At 31.8% G+C, this 19,815-nt stretch overlaps 1 protein-coding gene across 3 annotated transcripts in view; it reads left to right on the forward strand.

Moving 5' to 3' along the window:
- Window positions 1-19,815, forward strand: part of LOC114332646 (ecotropic viral integration site 5 ortholog) — a 129,868-nt gene that overhangs the window by 40,202 nt on the left and 69,851 nt on the right. Inside the window, exon 1 of one of the 3 annotated variants that reach the window (XM_050653368.1) lies at window positions 19,328-19,463. The exons of 1 other annotated variant lie outside the window; for it this stretch is intronic. In XM_050653368.1, coding sequence (XP_050509325.1) covers window positions 19,405-19,463 — 59 coding nt within the window. In that variant the 5' untranslated portion in view covers window positions 19,328-19,404. Of the gene's footprint in view, window positions 1-19,327; window positions 19,464-19,815 lie in introns of those variants that run through there. One more of the 3 variants, XM_050653363.1, reaches the window with a different exon arrangement.

The raw sequence follows: 19,815 nt of genomic DNA on the forward strand, positions 1-19,815 counted from the left end.
ATGGGAAGTTTTCGTAGTCGGACATTCTAAACAGGTAAGATATAGACAAAAATGCTGGTGATAAATAGCTTTCCGACAAAGACGAAATTTAATTAAGTAAATTATTCCTTACCATGAATGACTGTTGTCGGAAAAAAATAAGGGGTAGATTTTGTAGTCGGACAATTTAAAAAAATAATTTTTGAAATTTCAATAATGGGTGATTATTCTATGTCAAAAGTACCTGCAATCAATTACAATCGACATCTTTCGATTTATCTCAACATCATTTAGATACATCACTGTAATACATATATAGTAGATCAAGCAAATTATATTATGGATTGAGTGGTCTAGCTATCTTTGTCTGCCACACGCGCGGGATCGCTTGGTTAAAAGAGATAGATAGACCACCTATCGGCTTTTTGCACTGTATTCCCTGTCTACCCTTATGTCTATGAATACATTTCCATTTAAGAAAAACTGTCACTTTTGACAATAATTCATAATAAGTTGCAATCGTAACTTCAAATTTAAACTAATCGATTTATTTTGGCAGCAAATTATGTCTAGCCATGTGACATATTAATTACATTATTATTTCATTTGTAGAAAGTTGAGAAAAATTACGTTACACAATTTTAGTAATAATTTATTTAGGTACCCTTTTTCAATCAAGCAAAGCATTATAGCACGAAGAATGATATTCAATAGAATTTTCAAAATTATCTCGCAACTGAACCTCATTGAATTGATGACCAAGTATTTTACTAACTTTGTTCGAAAGTTACTCAAAAATGTTCCGTTGAATGCTTTCACTTTTGATTTGGCGACTTAAAATTTAAACTGTTGACACTCAAAAATAGACACAAAAACACTCCATAGTTAATATAAATTTTAATTTCCAACACACGTGGCAAACAGAAACTCAGAGACCATGCACTTTCAAATACTACTTTGTATAGCACAAAGTGTCACACTGACAAATGCAGCGTTCTAATACATACTTCTAAGCATAATGTGTCATATTTACGTCTATTCTTATAAGCACCGAAGTTTTAGACTCTTCACATTTTTCAATGTCGTTTACAGGGTTAAGATTTGAGTACGGAAAAAAATGTATAGAACGTTTTTTGTAGGAAATTTTCCGTACTTTTTGATGCGCCTAATTAGAAAACCCTAAGAGATTGCTTTCACATGTTCGCCATTTTTTATTGTCATTTTGAGAATATCTAGAACAAACTCCATCCAAAAAAATAATTGTTTTGCAATATATACATGCATTGATACTTACCTCACTGTTTTTGGAGTGTGCATGTATATATATATGCACATGCAAACATGTATATATAAATAATAATGTACAACTAAAATAGCTTTATCAATATGTGACTAAGTCATTCTGAAAAAATGTTTTTTATTTATTTCCTTCGATTTGCCCAAACTTTTTGTCCGACATATAACTTTTTGCGTTACAAAATATAATTTGTACATAAACAAATCAAAATTAGATTGCTATTTATCTTCAACATTTTTGTCTATATCTTACATGTTTAGAATGTCCGACTAGGAAAACTTCCCATTAATTTTGTCTGACAGAACTTCCAATTGCTTTTTTAACCTTTCATTAAACTCTCATGCAAAAATCAGACTGCTATTCATCACCAACATAGTTCCTGTGCTGTGACATGTTCTACGTGTCGGACTCGTTAAAATGCCCAACCTTTTTGTCGGACAAACATTTTTTCATATATTATATAAAGTTGGCTATTAAATAAACTTAAAAACAACTTGCTATTTTTCACCATCATAAACTTGTCAGGACGACACGTTTATCATGCTCCACCGTTAAAACTTCCCCTGTTCCAGTGTTCCGGTACATCAGTGTTTGTCCGACTAGACACCGTTAAGCTATTAACAAATTTTCAGCTTGCTATTAATCAACTTTTTTTTCTTACGCGGGATCCAGGTCTATTAGTGTTGCGAAAACTAAAGGTTTTTATTGAAAATAAACAAACCGATGAAACAATCAGATAACACAGCTCAGTACATTGTAGCTTATTTGCTTAGTTGTAAATTGAACTCAAATAAATCAAGTAATTTTTGCGTTCAGAAACGAAAATATGTCTTATGTGGGCGGGTTACGGGACGTGTAAAGGGGAAAGATATTAATGTTCTTCTGGAGCGAGGAATATCTCAGAGGGACATAGTTGCAGTGGTAGGCGTAACACAGGGCGTTCTGTCAAAAACCTATGCTAGGTATCGGGAATTAAAGAAGGGTAAAAGTAGACCGGGACAAAGTCGCTAAAAAGTATCAACGGCTCGCCACAATTGTTTCATTGTCCAAGCATCTAGAAGAGACCCAACAGTTTCTCACCTGCACCTTCAAAGGCAGCTTTTGGAAGCTGAAGTGTTAATGTTCAGTTGAAATAAGAAAAAGAGGTCGTGCCCAAGGACTATACAGCAGAAGCCACTTACGGGTCCCTAAGTTATTCAGGCAGCACAAGGTTGATCGCCTAATTTGGTGTCTTCAACATCAAAACAACATTGAAGCAATGGAAATGGGCAAAATGTGCTATTTTCAGACTAAACCAGGATTTTTATAAAATTAGATGACCGACGAATTTGTGTAGGAGGATTCGTGTTCACAGATATAAATAATGAAGATATTATGATCGGTAAAAAACTTCTCTAATTTTCATCCAATCAACTTAACGGCTCGGAGGTCTAATGAGTTGGTTCTAGAATCTGTAGTTAGGCTCTGAAGAGGTGCAATGGGAGAAAATTTATTTTCCTCCAAATACCAGCAGACTGCTACAGACTTTCTTAAAGCAGATAATATCACTGTTCTAGAGTGGCCTGCTTGCTCACCCGACCTTAACCCTATAGAGTATGTATTTGTGGAATATTTTTAAAAGAAAAATTAGAGCTTACCGCACAAAATACCGCACTGCTAGTACAAGCTGCTCTCGAAGAATGGAACAACCTGCCACAACAACAAAATGTTAACAATTTGATTAGGAGTGTGCCCACTAAAATAGGGAACTTGCATAAATTTTTAAATTCAAAAAAATGTTATAAATCACAACAGAACATAATTTAAAACATGTATCAAAGAAAAAAAAGTTTTTTTTGTCTTTCGTTTGGCCCCTAAAGACGATTAAAAATTCAAATTAAAACAGGTGACCCTAAACGCGTCGTGACGTCACTGGGTTGTACGTTTACATTTTTCCAATAAAGTAAACAGAATTTTAAATTAGACGTTATAAACGTCAGTAGAAAATACATTTATGTGACGTTACAAGTGTTTTTGATCGTTTGAACTATTCATAGAAATTTGTACTTTTACAAAATGGTTTTATGTTCAATAGTAAACCTTCGTTCCTTTCCTTCAAAAACAGTATAAAAAAGGTTGTGTCTAGATATACGCTAACGTGTACGCAATTAAAAAGTTAGAGTGTTCTTATTTTTTTATTTGTTTAGTGTTTGTTTTTAAATTAACTATGGAGTGTGGACAATTATTTAGTTCTTTTAATGCGTTTAAGAACATTTTAAAATAGTACGAAACAGATAAGAGACTATAAATTAATATATATATTTTTTAGTTATAAATGAAATAGTATTACTGTCCAAGATTAAAATAAAAGGAAAACCTAAAGCTTTCACAATAATAATGAACTTGTTCTGAAGCTATTATCCTTGTGCAATTTTTGTAATCAACTATTCTAAATGGGAACTAAGCCACAATTTAACTAAAAAATTGGTTTTATTAACGGTTCGACGTCTAAACCGGATGTCGTTGTCAAAATACAAAATATTATTAAATTAAACAAAAATGTTGTTGCTTAGTAAAAAATTTTTTCTAATAATTTATTTAATCTGACTAATTTTTGTATTTTGACAATGACATCCGATTTGGAAGTCGAAACGTTAATAAAATATTTTTTTTAGTTAAATTGTGGCTTATTTTGCATTTAGAATAGTTGATTATAATAATTCACTTAGGTATAAAAATTATTTTAACAATATTTTGTACCTAGATGTCATGTCAACTAAATACATATAATTATTTTGCTAACCTAAATATATACTTTTATATATATACATTGATTTATTACAATTAACTTTAAAACATCTGAACAGTTCTGCTTCCCTTCCCTTAACAAATATTTTTCTATCAAACAAACACTAAACATATCAAAATAGCATGTACCAAAATATATAGTCACTGCGCATGCTAAATAATGACGTCACTGGCTTGATGAAGTTTAATTCGCGTCTACCTAACTTTTTTATTTGCGTACACGTTAGCGTGTACCTAGACACAGCGAAATATAACCATAATCAAAACTAATGCAAAACTATGTGACGTCACGAGCCGTTTGAACTATTTTATACCGAAGAAGACTTTAAATATGTATTTCTAAGTTATTACGAGTTGTTGAAGCGTGAAATTTTGGAAATCTCATTTTTAAACAAAACTGAACATTATTATCTAATAAAAATAATGTGCAAGTTCCCTATTGAAGCTTATATAAGTGGGAGAGGTAACACTGACTACTAATAGAATATAAATAAATAAAAACAATTTAAACATTATTCGTTTTACATTCAATATTTAAGCTATAATTAAGTATAGAAACAAATAGTTTCAATTTGTTCTTTCAAGACTTTTTCCTTAATTTTTATGCATTGGTCATTAAATTGCATTAAAAAAATATTGTTTATTAACTTCGTATGTTCGTTTTTGAAAATTTAATTTAAATTTAATTCGCTTGAAATAAGTAAATAAGAAAAATCAGATGAATCAATATAAGTTTGGTTGTTTGTAGTTATATTAGTTTAATTTTAATATTTTAATAAATAATTTTAAATTGTTTATATATTTCAGAACCGAAAACTACTTTGTAGAGCAGGGCGTAACAAAAATTAAAGGAAAACTACTTCTAATCTATGGTCGGGAATCCTATCTCATCATATTACTATTGTTTTGGTCTCAGAAATGATCGTCCCTGGCCTATTGATGCAACGTTCCAAAATCGCGTCTCTCAAATCACGCCCCACCTCTACCGACCAGTCCCCTATCCAGGAAACTCCTCAGTTCCGTTTTGGTCCTCGATCCTGCACGGACCTCGAAGGGTCGGGACCTTTTGTCGGGAACGGCAGGCATACTCTCCCAATTACTGACCTTTCGTATCAATAATGGCCTAAACGACCTAAAAGAAAATCGGTCCATGGTAAAATTCTACAATATGAATTTTGTCGCCGGATAATAATAATAAATAAATGTTTGTATTGCGTTAATATGGTAAAGTTGATCAAAGAAAACGTTTGTTGATGTTGTTTTTTGTTGTAAATTTAATTAACGATGCCAATTAGGTCAATACCTAATATAACATTAATAGGAAATCTGTTGTTGTTGCCTAAACAAAAGTTCGTCCTTGTTTGATTTACGAGATTCTATTTATAAGGTACAAGATTTATTATATTAGCAATTATCGAGTCATTTTAAGAGACCTTCCACACCTTTATTAACGTTAGATATTTGACCGCGGTAACTTATTGGTTGTCAATGAATTGTCTTGGCAAAAAAACCAACAAAAATACAGACGATAAATTTTTGTCTAAGTGAACATAAATATTAAATAAAATATAATATCTCCCTCACTGAACTAATGAACTAGTCTTGGAATTTCATAGGCGTAAGCAGGGGGGCTTGTGGGTTATAACCACCCCCCATTTGGATGTACTTTGAGCTCTCCCCCTCCCATAGGATCATCCTGGTTACACCTCTGTGGAATTTCAAATATTTCTTATACTTAGTCTTTTTTTAACCTCATCAACACTTAGAGTTATTAGCGGGGTTATTTATTCTTATTTTAGAAAAACATTTTTACACTTTTACATAGCAGTTTTTAATTATACAAACATTTTATAAAATCGTATACCTACATAGTTTATTAAGTATACAGTTTACAATTTTTGAGAAAGTTTGTTGTTTTACTTATCTTCTATTAGAACTTTTTTCAAATTGTGTTACTGTGTATTTTCCCTGTCGATGTTGCTGTTTAGTACAATGGACAGCCTATCATTATATATTATGTGGCACTGAAATTGGTATTTGATAGTTTTATAGCAGAAAATCGGCTGAGGATTCTTGGAGATAATGTATTAATGTGTAAATTTTGTATGACCTAGCCGCATGCTGTTGATTACTTGGTCATGTCTTTGATCTGAGAGTGAAGCAGAAGTAACATTTATTTTGATGTTGCCTGTACCATGAAGGTTCTGTTGCTGCTTTAACAGCCGCTTTATTACTCATTATCGCAACACGGGATGGTATCCATAAGAATGTTAGGTTTCTGCCATGTATTTGGGCATTATATAGCATGTCTTTTATTTATGCTCAATTGGCATGTCTAGGATATACGTCTGGATCCCGCGTACCAAAAAAAAGTTTATTAGTAGCAAGCTCAAAATTTGTTAACGGTGTCTAGTCGGACAAACTTTGATGTACGGGAACACCGTAACAGGGGAAGTTTTAATTGTGGAACAGGTTAAAAGTTTCGAACGGCTGATTACGAAAACGTCCCATGTATTTTGTCGGACAGAACTTCCAATTGATTTGTTACTCTTTCATTAAACTCTCATGCAAAAATCAGACTGCTACTTACCACTAACATAATTCCTGTCATTGTCATTTGACATGTTTTACGTGTCGGACTTATTAAAATGCCCAACATATTTGTAGGACAAAAATTTTTTCATATAGGTATTATATAAAGTTTGCTATTGAATAAACTTAAAAACAAGCTGCTTGTTTTCACAATCATAAACTTGTCAGGATGACACGTTCCACAATTAAAATCACGTTACACAAATAAAACTTCCAGTGTTCCCGTACATCAAAGTTTGTCCGACTAGACACCGTTAAGCTATTACCAAATTTTCAGCTTGCTATCAATAAACTTTTTTTAGTACGCGGGATCCAGGCCTAATACATCTGTTTGACACCATTTAAGGTACTCACAGAATCTGATATAATAAAATATCGTTGCTGGTACATTGGTTCAGTCCGGTCAGTGCATTAGATATTGCTTGAAGTTCCTGATCCTCATACAAACCAGAACAGTACTTTTTAAGTTATCGAATAAAGAAATTTACACTAAATTTTGCAGCCATCTGCACTCCGACTGGCCTAAAGGGATATTAAGAATTAAAAAGATCAACAGTGATTTTATTGGATTCGATCAAATGAAGGTTAAAATTGGGGTTAAGTTAAAATTCCACGACTGATTGATCGCACGAAAACAGTTTTAGAGGGTGCCTTGACGAAACCGTTGAAAAATTCATGAATTTGGTTAGATTGGAAATTTACTGGAGGCATTTGAGTGAAATTAACTGACAGGAAAGACTATAGAACTGAAACAAAGACACTGATTAAAAACTGAAGAGATTAAACCAACAAAGAAAAAGAGAAGGAAATAGTTAATAAGAAAAAGAGATAATATAACTCTAGCGATAAAGACAATGTCTAAAAATTCTAGCACTAAAAGCAATTAGCAGTCTTAATAAGGAAAAATTCTCCAAATCTGTTTACTACCCTAGAAAATGATCTTTCAATGAACGCATAAATCGATTTGAATAAGAGATACATCAACAATTGAGAACCATTTCTACAAACAGTTGCCAGTCTCCTCCCCGGAAATTTCAAATATACCAAAAGTAGATTTTGCCTTACTCAATTATCCCCAACATTCACACAACCTTCTAAAATAAAACAATAATTCCAGTCTTCCATATCTAAATATGTATTTTGATTTCAAATCAATTTTACTAATGAGTCCAAAAGCTGTAATAGTGTAGCTGCAATGATGTACCCGCCTTAGGCTACGGCTCCACGGGCGGGAAATTGACGCTAGCAGTAGCAGTAAAATGAACTTAAGGTTCCGCGGAACGGAATAGGGATAGCCGAACTGTACCGACTACAGGACTTGTGCGTAGTCGGTTCAGTTCGGCTATTCCCATTCCGTTCCGCGGAACCTTAAGTTCATTTTACTGCTACTGCTAGCGTCAATTTCCCGCCCGTGGAGCCGTAGCCTTAGCCTGATCAAAGAACTATCTGACCCCAAAAAAAAATAAAGGAAGGATGAAAATTTGGGAATAGGTAGTTGAAATTGTCTATTATTATACAGTATGTCCCTGTAAGTTGTATTCATATGGAAAACTTTTTTATTATTAATTTTACGAAAAACAGTGATTCTTCATAAAAAGCTCTGCATGGTCCAAAACCTAAGATTTATCCATCAAATATCAACTTTTTTGAATATTATACGAGGTATGTGAAAAAGTTTGAATTTCACTCAAGAGTAAAGTAGCTTTATTTTTCACAATATTGAAAATTGCTATTATAAAAAGTTGTTTGAAATTAAAAACTATATTCTAATATGCAATTACATCCTTCTAATTGAAAACATTTTTTTTTGAAAAATTATGGATAACTAACATTTTCAGTATTTCAGTTCTGATAACTCTTTTATTATTAATGTTACGAAAAAAAGTGATTCTTAATAAAAAGTTCTGCATGGCCTAAAACCTAAAATACGACCATCTTATATCAAATTTTATCAATTTTATACGAGTATGTCAAAAAAGATAAATTTAGATCAAACGTAAAATACCTTTATAGTTCAGAATATTTCAATTAGAAGGATGTAATTACATACTGAAACATAGTCTTTAATTCTAAATAACTTTTCATAATAACAATTTTCGATATTGTGAAAAATAAACGTATTTTACTCTTGAGCAAAATTCATATTTTTTGACATACCTCGTATAAAATTGATAAAATTTGACATAAGATGGTTGTATTTTAGGTTTTAGACCATTCTGAACTTTTTATTAGGAATCACTTTTTTTCGTAAAATTAATAATAAAAGAGTTATCAGAATTGAAATACTGAAAATAATGTTAGTTATCCGTAATTTTTCAAAAAAAAAATATCTTTCAATTAGAAGGATGTAATTGCATATTAGAATATAGTTTTTAATTTCAAACAACTTTTCATAATAGCAATTTTCAATATTGTGAAAAATAAAGCTACTTTACTCTTGAGTGAAATTCAAACTTTTTGACATACCTCGTATAATATTCAAAAAAGTTGATATTTGATGGTTAAATCTTAGGTTTTGGACCATGCAGAGCTTTTTATGAAGAATCACTTTTTTTCGTAAAATTAATAATAAAAAAGTTTTCCATATTACATCTTACAGAGACATACTGTATAAGAAAAAGTTTACAATTCTACTTCCCCTCCATTTTACAAAAATGGAGGGGAATACTCCCCTCTCGAAGAAGAAAAAAATACATTCAAAATAAGACAGGATTTGGATAAAATTACTAATTCTAAACAACTTTTCTTCTATAGAGTTTTTTCACTAAGTTAATACTTTTCGAGTTATTTGCGAGTGAATATGTTCATGTTGAACAAAATAAAACATGTTTTTGGGCGGTTTTTCGAAGATAACTCAAAAAGTAAGTATTTTAGCAAAAAAATATAGCCCATCAAAAATTGAAAAAAAAAAAGTATATACATGAGGTCTGTAGACCCAGTAGAAGCAGAGTTGCAGCTAATGAAAAGTAGGTTCTTCTTCGTCAAATTCCAAATCGAATATTTCAATGTGAAATAACCCAAAAACGGAGCACTTTTAGGGGAAAATTCATTTTAACTTTTTTAAAGTGTTTAAAAAAAGGTTTATTTTTGTTTAAAAAAAAACTTGTAATATTAAAAGTAAGTGAATTACGCTCCAAATATTGTTGGTCCCTTTTATTTTTTGGTAAAAAAATCGCGAAAATCACCCCCTAATTAGCATCACATAAGTTTTAACATTACCACTTCACGTATTAATAGACACACATAGACTTCACATAGACAAGTTACTTTGTCTATGTATTTATTTGTTACTTTGTCTATGTTAAAAAGCTGTATTTAAAATGGCTTGAACGAGTAACTAATCACGAGTTTAGGCAAATTTTGAACAGCCAAAGCGTAACCAATTTTTGTCTAACAAGAAAACAAAAAATCAAAAATATTTAAAAAAGCAAAACGTACATTTTATTTATTACTCTGAGATATTTGGTATTCCTAATTGTTTTTAAATTAATTCCATAAACAATTACTATTTTTTTCAAAATTAAAAAAAATGTTTTATTTTAAACCCAATTTTTTTCAAAACTGAGCACTTTGAACCAATGAAACTTATAGATAATATAAACAATACGAAAGAAAAGTAACTTGTAAAGCGGTAACGATTAATTTTATTTGAGAAGCTAATTAAGGGATGATTTTCGCCATTTTTTACCAAAAAATAAAAGGGACCAACAATATTTTGAGCGTAACTCGCTTACTTTTAATATTAGAAGTTTTTTTAAAAAACAAAAATAAGCCTTTTTTACACTTTAAAAAAGTTGTAATGAATTTTTCCCGAAAAGTGCTCCGTTTTTTGGTTATTTTACATTGAAATATTCGATTTGGAATTTGACGAAGAAGAACCCACATTTCATTAGCTGCAACTCTGCTTCTACTGGGTCTGCAGACCTCACGAATACACCATTTTTTTCAATTTTTTATAAGCTATATTTTTACTAATAAACTCAAAACAAATTTTATATAATGTTTTTACAAATAACTCGAAAAGTATTGACTTAGTAAAACAACTCTATAGAACAAAAGTTACTTAGAATTAGTAATTTTATCCAATTCCGGACTTATTTTGAACGTACATTTTTTACCCCCGAGAAAAAATTTTTCATCCTGTATTTCCCAATTTTTGTAAAATGGAGGGGATGTAGAATTGTAAACTTTTTCTTATATAATAATAGACAATTTCAATTACCTATTGTCAAATTTTCATCCTTCCTTTATTTTTTTGGAGGTGTTCGTAAAATTTTACGTTCCCTGATCGGGCTACCTAGTTAAAGAGTAAAGCATAATATATACGGAAGAATCTAATCTCTAACGCACTCAACCAATGTTGGTATCAAACAGATGTATTAGGCCTTGATCCCCCATACTAAAAAAAATTTATTGATAGCAAGCTGAAAATTTGTTAATAGCTATACTTCAATTAAATTAATTCAAGGTACGTCTCAAAATGATAGATCATCTTTATTATATATTTTTTTCTTATTATCTACATATATGTTTCTCATATTTTTCAGAGATAATACTAATATTAATACCCTTAACAGAAACGTCTCGTCTGGTTCTTTCTGTCATTATTTTACCCTCAAGATTCTTCTTATTGGCTAATTATTTCGGTCTAACTATCTTAATCTATGCTGACGTGTACTAACTCTTCATTTTATAGCTCCCCACAAAATTATTAGACCCTTCGAGATCTAGCAAACTGATACTGGCATCCTTTGGGGACCCGTAAACTGATCACTTCAGATAGGTAAACTCTTCATCAGCAATTTTGCTCCAAGGCACTGGTTTCTAATGCGGAAGATTGCCTATTACCTGTTACACTTGATGGTGATGACACCACTAATGATTGTTTTGTAAATTCTGCCTTTTATTTCTTTCCCGATATTTTTATTCCTTCATATTGTTTCATTAAAGCATCCTACGGCGCTGTTTGTTCTGTTCACTTGATCGTTCATTTGTGTTTTGAACTTTTCGTAGCTAGACAGCGTGATGACTAGATATTTAAACTCCATCACTTGTTATATTATCTAATCCTTCGGGTCCAATTTACAAGTTAGTAGAATTGTTGTTATATCCATGCTTTTTGACTTTTTTGGGGAAATTAACAATTGCCAGTTTATTTGTCATCAATCAGTATTTGTCAGTACTTTTGGAGTTCTTTCGATATTCTGTCCTCTCCTGGTGATTGTTTATTTTTTAATAACCTTAATGCTTGCTTTACTTCTATCTCAATGTTTATTTCTTTATTTAACGTCACTTCTGGTGTTGATAGTTCATTATCGTTACATTTGTGTTTCATTTTTATTAGTTTGTTTATATATTTTCTTTGTTATCTGATTTTTCTCCATATTTCTTTTTGTGTTCCTTTATATATTTTCTTTGTTATCTGATTTTTCTCCATATTTCTTTTTGTGTTCCGTAGATGTTGTGCCTTATTTATTATGTTAAGAAGCTTTATACCCCTGTTTATGTTTATGATTAGTAGAAAGTATTTCGTTCATTTCGTTTATAGTGGTTTTATGTCTGTCATGTTTGTATTCTGTATTGTAAAAAGGCTTTCTTCTTTTATTCACATTTTGTCTTCTCTTCTTTGATATTTTAGTGTTTGTTACTTTTCTCTCTCCAAGTGCTTCTGTTGCTGCGTTAATTATGTTATTTTTGAGTTTTTTTACAGCTCTCGTCGAAATGATCGTCTTCTAATATTTCCTTTTCTCTTCTATGCCCTCTTGTCGTGATTCAATTTAATTCTCACATAAAACCTATAGCCCTCTTCTACATATTTCTTGTCACTAGTTGTTACCCTACTTTACTCCTTTCTCTTTCTCACAATTTTCAGTACCTACCGAGAAATCCTTTTTACTCACTGTCTAATGCTGAAACTATTGAGTTATTCATACATGTATATGTATGTTCTTCAAAATCAGTGAATACCAAAATAAAAAATGCTTGTTCGAAATGAATGCGAATACGAAGTTTGTTTCTTTGGTCTTTTTCTAATATGTATTTTCATATTGCTTGTAGTTTTAGGTCTGTATAATTTGTACAATTTTTGCATATTCCCTTTATTTTTGTACATACATAATACATAGGTACTATAAGCTTTATTTCGATGCGTCTTCCATTTGTCATACTTACATAATGTATACTTAATTATAGATTTCTAAAAAATATTTCGTTATAACTAATTCAATTATTGATAAGATCGTCTAAACGTTTTCTTCAATCTACTCGTAATTGTATAATATTATGGAGGCCGTTGCACTATTGTTGATCACAAATGGAATCTAAAGAGAAATTGATTTAAATGTGATAGTTTTAGATTGATTTGTGGCATCACTAATCGTTTGATAATTGCCTATATTAATTGATATAAACAAGGGGGTCATTATACGAGGTTTGTTTCTATTCGGTGAAAGAAAGTGACAAACTTTTATGATGTTTGTGAGTAGGAATAATTTTGATAAAAAAAATATAGCTATACTAATCACAAAAAGTATCGTGTAATTTTTGAAACAGAAAAAAAGGTTAAAAATAATTTTTAATATTTAGCAGTTTAGCAGAGTGTGATAATACTCGTCTATAGTGTCCTCTAGGTGTCTACAAACTCATAACATTTCAAGTTGAAGCGTGTTTTGCCGAAAAAACAAATAATAAACAAAACGTTGTCGAAGGAGAATATTTATTTTCGACATTTATTTGTGTTCGAGAATTTGATATGTGCACTATGTCTGCTTGAGTTTTCAATGAGGAGGTGCGTTCTTACAAAAAATGAGCAAGCAGCCCAAATTGTAGATTTAATTGAAGATGGAAGTTGCCGATGTTATGGGAATCCACCAATCAAGCGTTTCAAGAGCTTTAATAAGGCATAGAGAAAGTGGAGGATACACAAGAAGACTAGTTCCAGGACGTCCCAGGTGCACGAACACCGCAGATGAACGTTACATCTGCAGATGCATTTGCGTACACATCATGTTACAGACAACTGCGAAATGATCTTTCCACAGCCCGTAATGTTCTAATTAGTGCCAATTTGGTTAAAAACAGATTAAGGGAATTTGGAATCAGAGCCAGAATGCCTACTACTGCTCCACTGTTAACGAAGTCACAACGTATAGCACTTTTAAGTTTTGCACCAGGACATGTCGATTGACAGAGGAAAGTTGATAATACTGGGGAATTTTAACGCTCGAATAGGCAACCAAGTAATACCTGGAATTAAACAAAAACATAATGAGAATGTCAAAAACGAAAATGGAGAACTGATAATAAACTTCTGCACGAATAACGAACTTCGAATAAACAACACCTTTTTTGACCACAAAGACCAACACAAATATACATTTAATAATACCCGTGGACAAAGATCTATGATAGATTATGTTGTAAACTAACAAAGGTATACATACATCCATCAAAAATAATTGACGTAATATGCCTCAACTCAGCAGATGTAGGTAGTGACCACAGCCTAGTATTATGTAAAATTAGAATCACCATGAAATGCTTCACACCTAAGAGAGTGGCACCAACACAAACAAAAATCAAAGTCGAAGGACTAAGTACGGAATCCACGGAGTACTTATATAGAAAAAAGAATATCAGAGAAGATTGCTGATAATGAAATACTAGAACACGATAACATCGAGGAAAGCTGGGAAAAACTCAAAAGTAACATAATTAACGCACCAACAGAATCACTTGGAGAGAGGAAAGTAACGAATACCAAGATATCAAAAAAGAAAACCCCATGTTTCGAGAGGAAGTGAAGATAAAATGTGAAGAAAAGAAGAAAGATTTTTTACAATACAGAACACAACAAACACCACAGGCATACAACCACTATAAAAGAATTAGAAACGAAACATACACTTTAGTCAGACAAATAAAAAGAGAACACTGGGAGAGTTTCTCAAAACAGATGGAACACGACTTCTACGGAACACAAAAGGAAATATGGAGAATGATCAGAGGACAAAGAAAAGAGATGAACGAACTAATAAAAACGAAACACATTCAGAAGGAAACTTGGGCAGACTATTTTCGATCTCTGTTTGCTAAAGATAAGGATAACGAACCACCAACACCTGAAGTGACAACAAACGAAGAAATAAATATTGAAGAAGCATTAAGGAAATTAAAAAATAGAAAATCACCAGGAGAGGACAGAATATCGAATGAACTCCTAAAGTATGGAGGACAAGACCTGACCAAACAATTATTAAAACTAATCCAAAAAATAATAGAACAAAACAGAATACCACAAGAACGGAGATCAAGCATCCTAATACCTCTCTTCAAAAAGGGAGAAAAATCGGACCCGGAGAATTACAGAGGAAGTAATTTATTAAACACAACACTAAAATTAACGACCAAAGTGATAACAAACAAACTGAATAAAATTATAACATTAGCAGAAGAACAACAAGGTTTTAGGTCTGGAAGATCATGCACCGACGCTATATTTATAATGAGGCCGATTCAAGAAAAATCATTAGAATACAACAAACCGGCATACTTATGTTTCGTGGACCTTAAGAAAGCATTTGACAGGGTCAAATTAAAGGACGTTATCCATTTATTGTACGCAAGAGAGGTACCTCTAGGAATAATTAAAACGATCGAAAATATCTACCAGAACAACACAATAAAAGTAAAAGTAGATGAAGAACTAACTGACCCAATTGAAGCTGGCAATGGGATAAGACAGGGAGATTCCCTGAGTGCTCTGTTGTTCAACCTGATCATGGACGAAATAATAAAAAAAGTAAGAACAAAAAAAGGATACCAAATGGGAGAAAAACAACTTAAAATAATCTGCTATGCAGACGACGCAATACTAATCTCTCAAAGTGAAGATTATTTACAACGTAGGTATGCTGCACGAATTTAATATAACCGCTAGAAAATTTAACATGTTAATTTCCCCAAAAAAGACTAAATGCATGGTTATAACAGCAGATCTAATAAGGTGTAAATTAGAGCTGGAGGGTCAAATAATAGAACAAGTCATGGAGTTTAAATATCTAGGCATCACACTATGCAGCTACGGAAAGCTCGAAACAGAAGTGGAAGATCAGGTGAATAAAGCAAACAGAGCCGCAGGTTGCCTGAATGAAACAATATGGAGAAATAAAAACATCGGAAAAGAAGTGAAAGGCAGAATTTACAAAACAGTCATCAGACCAATAATGACATACGCTGCAGAAACACGACCTGATACAGAAAGGACAAAAAGAATGCTAGAAACAGCAGAGATGAAAACATTGCGAAAAATAGATGGTAAGACGCTGTGGGATAGAGCTAGAAGTGCAGATATACGAAGGAGATGCAAGGTAGACAACATTAATAACTAGGTGAAAAGCAGAAGAGTAGAATGGAACGACCACATAAGCCGAATATGACAACAAATAGAGTAGTAAGGACGGCGAGAGACGGTTCCCCAATAGGAAGACGATCAGTGGTAAGATCACGAAAAAGATGGAATGACAACTTACTGGAGGCACATTGAAAAACAGAGTATTGTCTATATAAAAAGGAGAAGAAGAAGACATGTCGATTGGGGTATTAACGAATGGCTAATATTTGTTAGTTGATGAGTCAAGATTTGCACTTTATGGACCAGAGAGTGCAAAGTTTCTATCGTATTTACAAAGCTTTTTCCAACCTTCATAATTCTATTAAATAAACCTTCTAGTCAACTTGTTCCTGTCTCTCCTAATGCTCTCCATACTTCCACAGGAATATCGTCTGGTCTGACTGCTTTTCCTTTCTTTATTTTCTGAAGCTTTTGAACTACTTTCTTGTTTATTGTTTTGATAACCTTTGCTGTTACTGTCTTCGTTAACTCGACAGGTTTTCTGTCAATTTTTTTGTCAGTTTTCTGTCAAGCCCATATATTCAAATAGTAATTTGTCCAATTGTCCGAACATTGAGTTGCCATAATATTATGCAATATTTTCGTTTATTTTTCCAAACATTGCAATTCAAAGCTTATATAGAATCCAGGACAATGATATACTTTAATACATTGTTTATCGAGTCCTTTAATTCAATAAGCAATATTGTAAAGATGAACGTTTTCAATAAATCTTCGTTTGTTACAAATCATTTAGTTGTTAGGGCTCGTATTACAAAAGTTCGTATAGTTTTCGAGTTTATTATAACTTTTTGAAAGTTCTCTTCCAATTCCAATCGTTGTAAGTTATTTATAATGCTTCCAGACGACGTTTTCGTTCAAGTTCTCGACGATTTGTCATCGATTTTGCGTTTGAATGTACTACCTACCCCGAAGGTTCATAAATTAGCGAGTTAAGTAAGTGGTTATATCGGTCTAATAAGAGATTTAATTAAGAATGAGTTTCCAGGGCTTTAATTTTGAAAGCTATGTGGGAAGTCGAGGATAATAGGACTCCGGTTTCATTGATGGTTCAATGGAATGATAATTTTCAGAAAATCACGAGAAATTTCGTAAATGGCAAAATAAAGCACTTCAATTTAAATGTATATGACATTTAACTAAAAAAAAATAGAATTCTTTTCAGCCTTTTCATGGTGTAGATTTATAATTAATTTAATTTTCTCATACCCATAGGGTGTACGAATGAAATCTACTGTCATTTTCTCTATGTACGAATCTCTTCCAGATTTTCCTATCTTGTGCAATCACCTTTGCTTCTCTTCTTGTAACTTCTCTTTTGTCAAGTTGCTTTGATATTACATCGTTTCAAGTCACTCTAGGCCGTTCTCTCTTCTTTTTCCATTCTGCTTTAGTTTCCCATATCTTTTTGACCTGTCTTTCATTTTTTGATCGCTGCGATGACCCCACCAATTGAACTGCTTTTTTCAACATACTCTGCCATCGATTCTACTTTTAATTCATCTCTTATAATATTGTTTCTTACCCAATCGTATAGCTTACTTTGTTATTGCGTACTTAGTACCCAAGACCTATACGTAAGAATTGGTCTATAAATAGCCTTGTAACCCTTATTTGTTTCAGTGTGTTTCGTTATTTCTTTCTTGTTGATGATTGCTCTTCGTATTGCGTAGTATAATTTATTCGCTTTTATTTATCTCTACTTATTGTCTGCCAGTGTCTTCCTTTTCATCTGTTGAATTTCTGTCACTTCAATCTGGACTTTTATATCCACTCTGTCTTTTGCTATGATCATTATTTTTGATTTCTCCTTTTTCATGTTTATACCCAATTTGTTGAAAGCGTTGTTCCATATTGTTACACTTCTTTGGATCTCTTCTGTCGATGCTAGTATTGCTATAATATCATCTGCAAACACGCAATCTGATACCTTTGTTTTTTTCTACTATACATAATCTAGTATTCGGTACCCTATATGGAGTGGCTTAGTTTTCGTTTTTGTTTATTTTGTGATGTTATCCATAAACGTAATAAATAATAAAGGACTTAACCAACAAAGATGATCCTGCTTATACATCAACCTGGTCTATAACCACTTTGGGATTCATCTGGTGTTGTTTCTATTATACGTTTCAGTATCTTTTCTAATATTTGTTCGTATATTTTTTCGTAATTCCTTTATATTTATTGCAATGCTTATTGTCGCTCTTCTTCAGGGTAGCTACAATCAAACCTTTTCTTCAGTCTGTAAGTACTTGTTCCTTTATCTATGCTATGTTCAGTAATTTCAGTAGTTTTTGTTTTCCTTTGTCACACATACTTTTAATAATTTTCGCCATAATTTTGTCATTCCAGGTGCCTTTCCGTCTCTTAGTTTTCTTATTGCATCTATTAATCCCTTATCTGTAATGTTTTCTGTAGTGTTGTGTTCTTTATTATCACTCTTTTTTTTTCGAATAACTGTATATAATAGTCTTTGGTTGCTTCTGCTGTCTTCTTTTAGTTCGTGTCCAATATCTTTCCAGGATCTATTTTTTTCCTTCGAATATTACATTTTCACTGTTTTCCTCTACTATTTATATTCTTTATAGTTTTCATCTGTTCTATTAGGTCCGGTTTCAATAACAACAAATAAATCAATGAATAACTATTCGTCGATTAAAATTTATTAGACGTTTATATTTTATATTTTGTTTCAATATAATTTTGATCATTTAAAGAAAAAATGTCGAATTTACTTTCTTAAAACTGTTTATAGCGAGATTATCTTACCAATTTATTCGAAGAGTAAGTATTTATTTGATGAATAACTAAAATAAGTCTTATGTGGCGTTAGTAAAATGGAGAAATGCCAGTTTATTGGTCGAATAACTTTATTCATAGAATAAACTACTATTTGTCGTTGGTGAAACCGGCCATTAGTTAAATAATTTCTCCTTGTATAAATTTTAAACTGTATTTGACGCCTAATTTCCTCCATCGACCAAACACTCATTTTGTTTTTACTGTATCTTTTTCACAGTGTAAACATAAATATTATTTTCTAAACATTGCACTCATACTGGAAGGTTTTTTTTACATTAAAAATGACTGCTGTCATATTTAAAACATATATTTAAGGTAGGTACTAGTTGTGGTAAAAAACTGCAGCAACAGACATTAAACAATGATATTAAATTTGGTCTAATTTCGAAACTTTTCACAGAACTGAACGCAAATATTATCTACCAAAATGCATCGTAATTGAAAAATTTAATAATAAAAATAATAAATAATACGCGACCTGCAACGAAAAAATGCGTACTAAACGGTTTAAAAACAAGTGAATGTAAACAGCATGGTATTGCAAAAATTGGTGGCAACGAGGTATTGGTATACGAGAAGGTCCAGTAAGCGGTAAGTTTTAGGTATAGCTATAGCACGTTATCTTCAATCTCATTATCTAGTATAACTCTATCTTTCATCCTATATTTACCTTCATATCAAAGGTGTCATGATCAATTTTTGGTTACGGTTTGTAGGCTTGATTAAAGCTTAAATATTTAATTCTATTGGACTGTTTTCTGAAGAAATAAAACAGGAAATAATACATAATGAAAGTAAATTAAAGCTAAAAGAAATCAGGTAACTCTACACCAACAACGACCTAATTAAGTAAGAAATAAAAATTGAAAACGAACGACAATTTTACTTTTAATATTTACAATATTAAAAATAAAACTTTATTACAACTAATCTTCTGATTACA

The sequence above is a fragment of the Diabrotica virgifera genome, chromosome 1 (assembly GCF_917563875.1).
Source record: "Diabrotica virgifera virgifera chromosome 1, PGI_DIABVI_V3a".
Lineage (NCBI taxonomy): Eukaryota > Metazoa > Arthropoda > Insecta > Coleoptera > Chrysomelidae > Diabrotica > Diabrotica virgifera.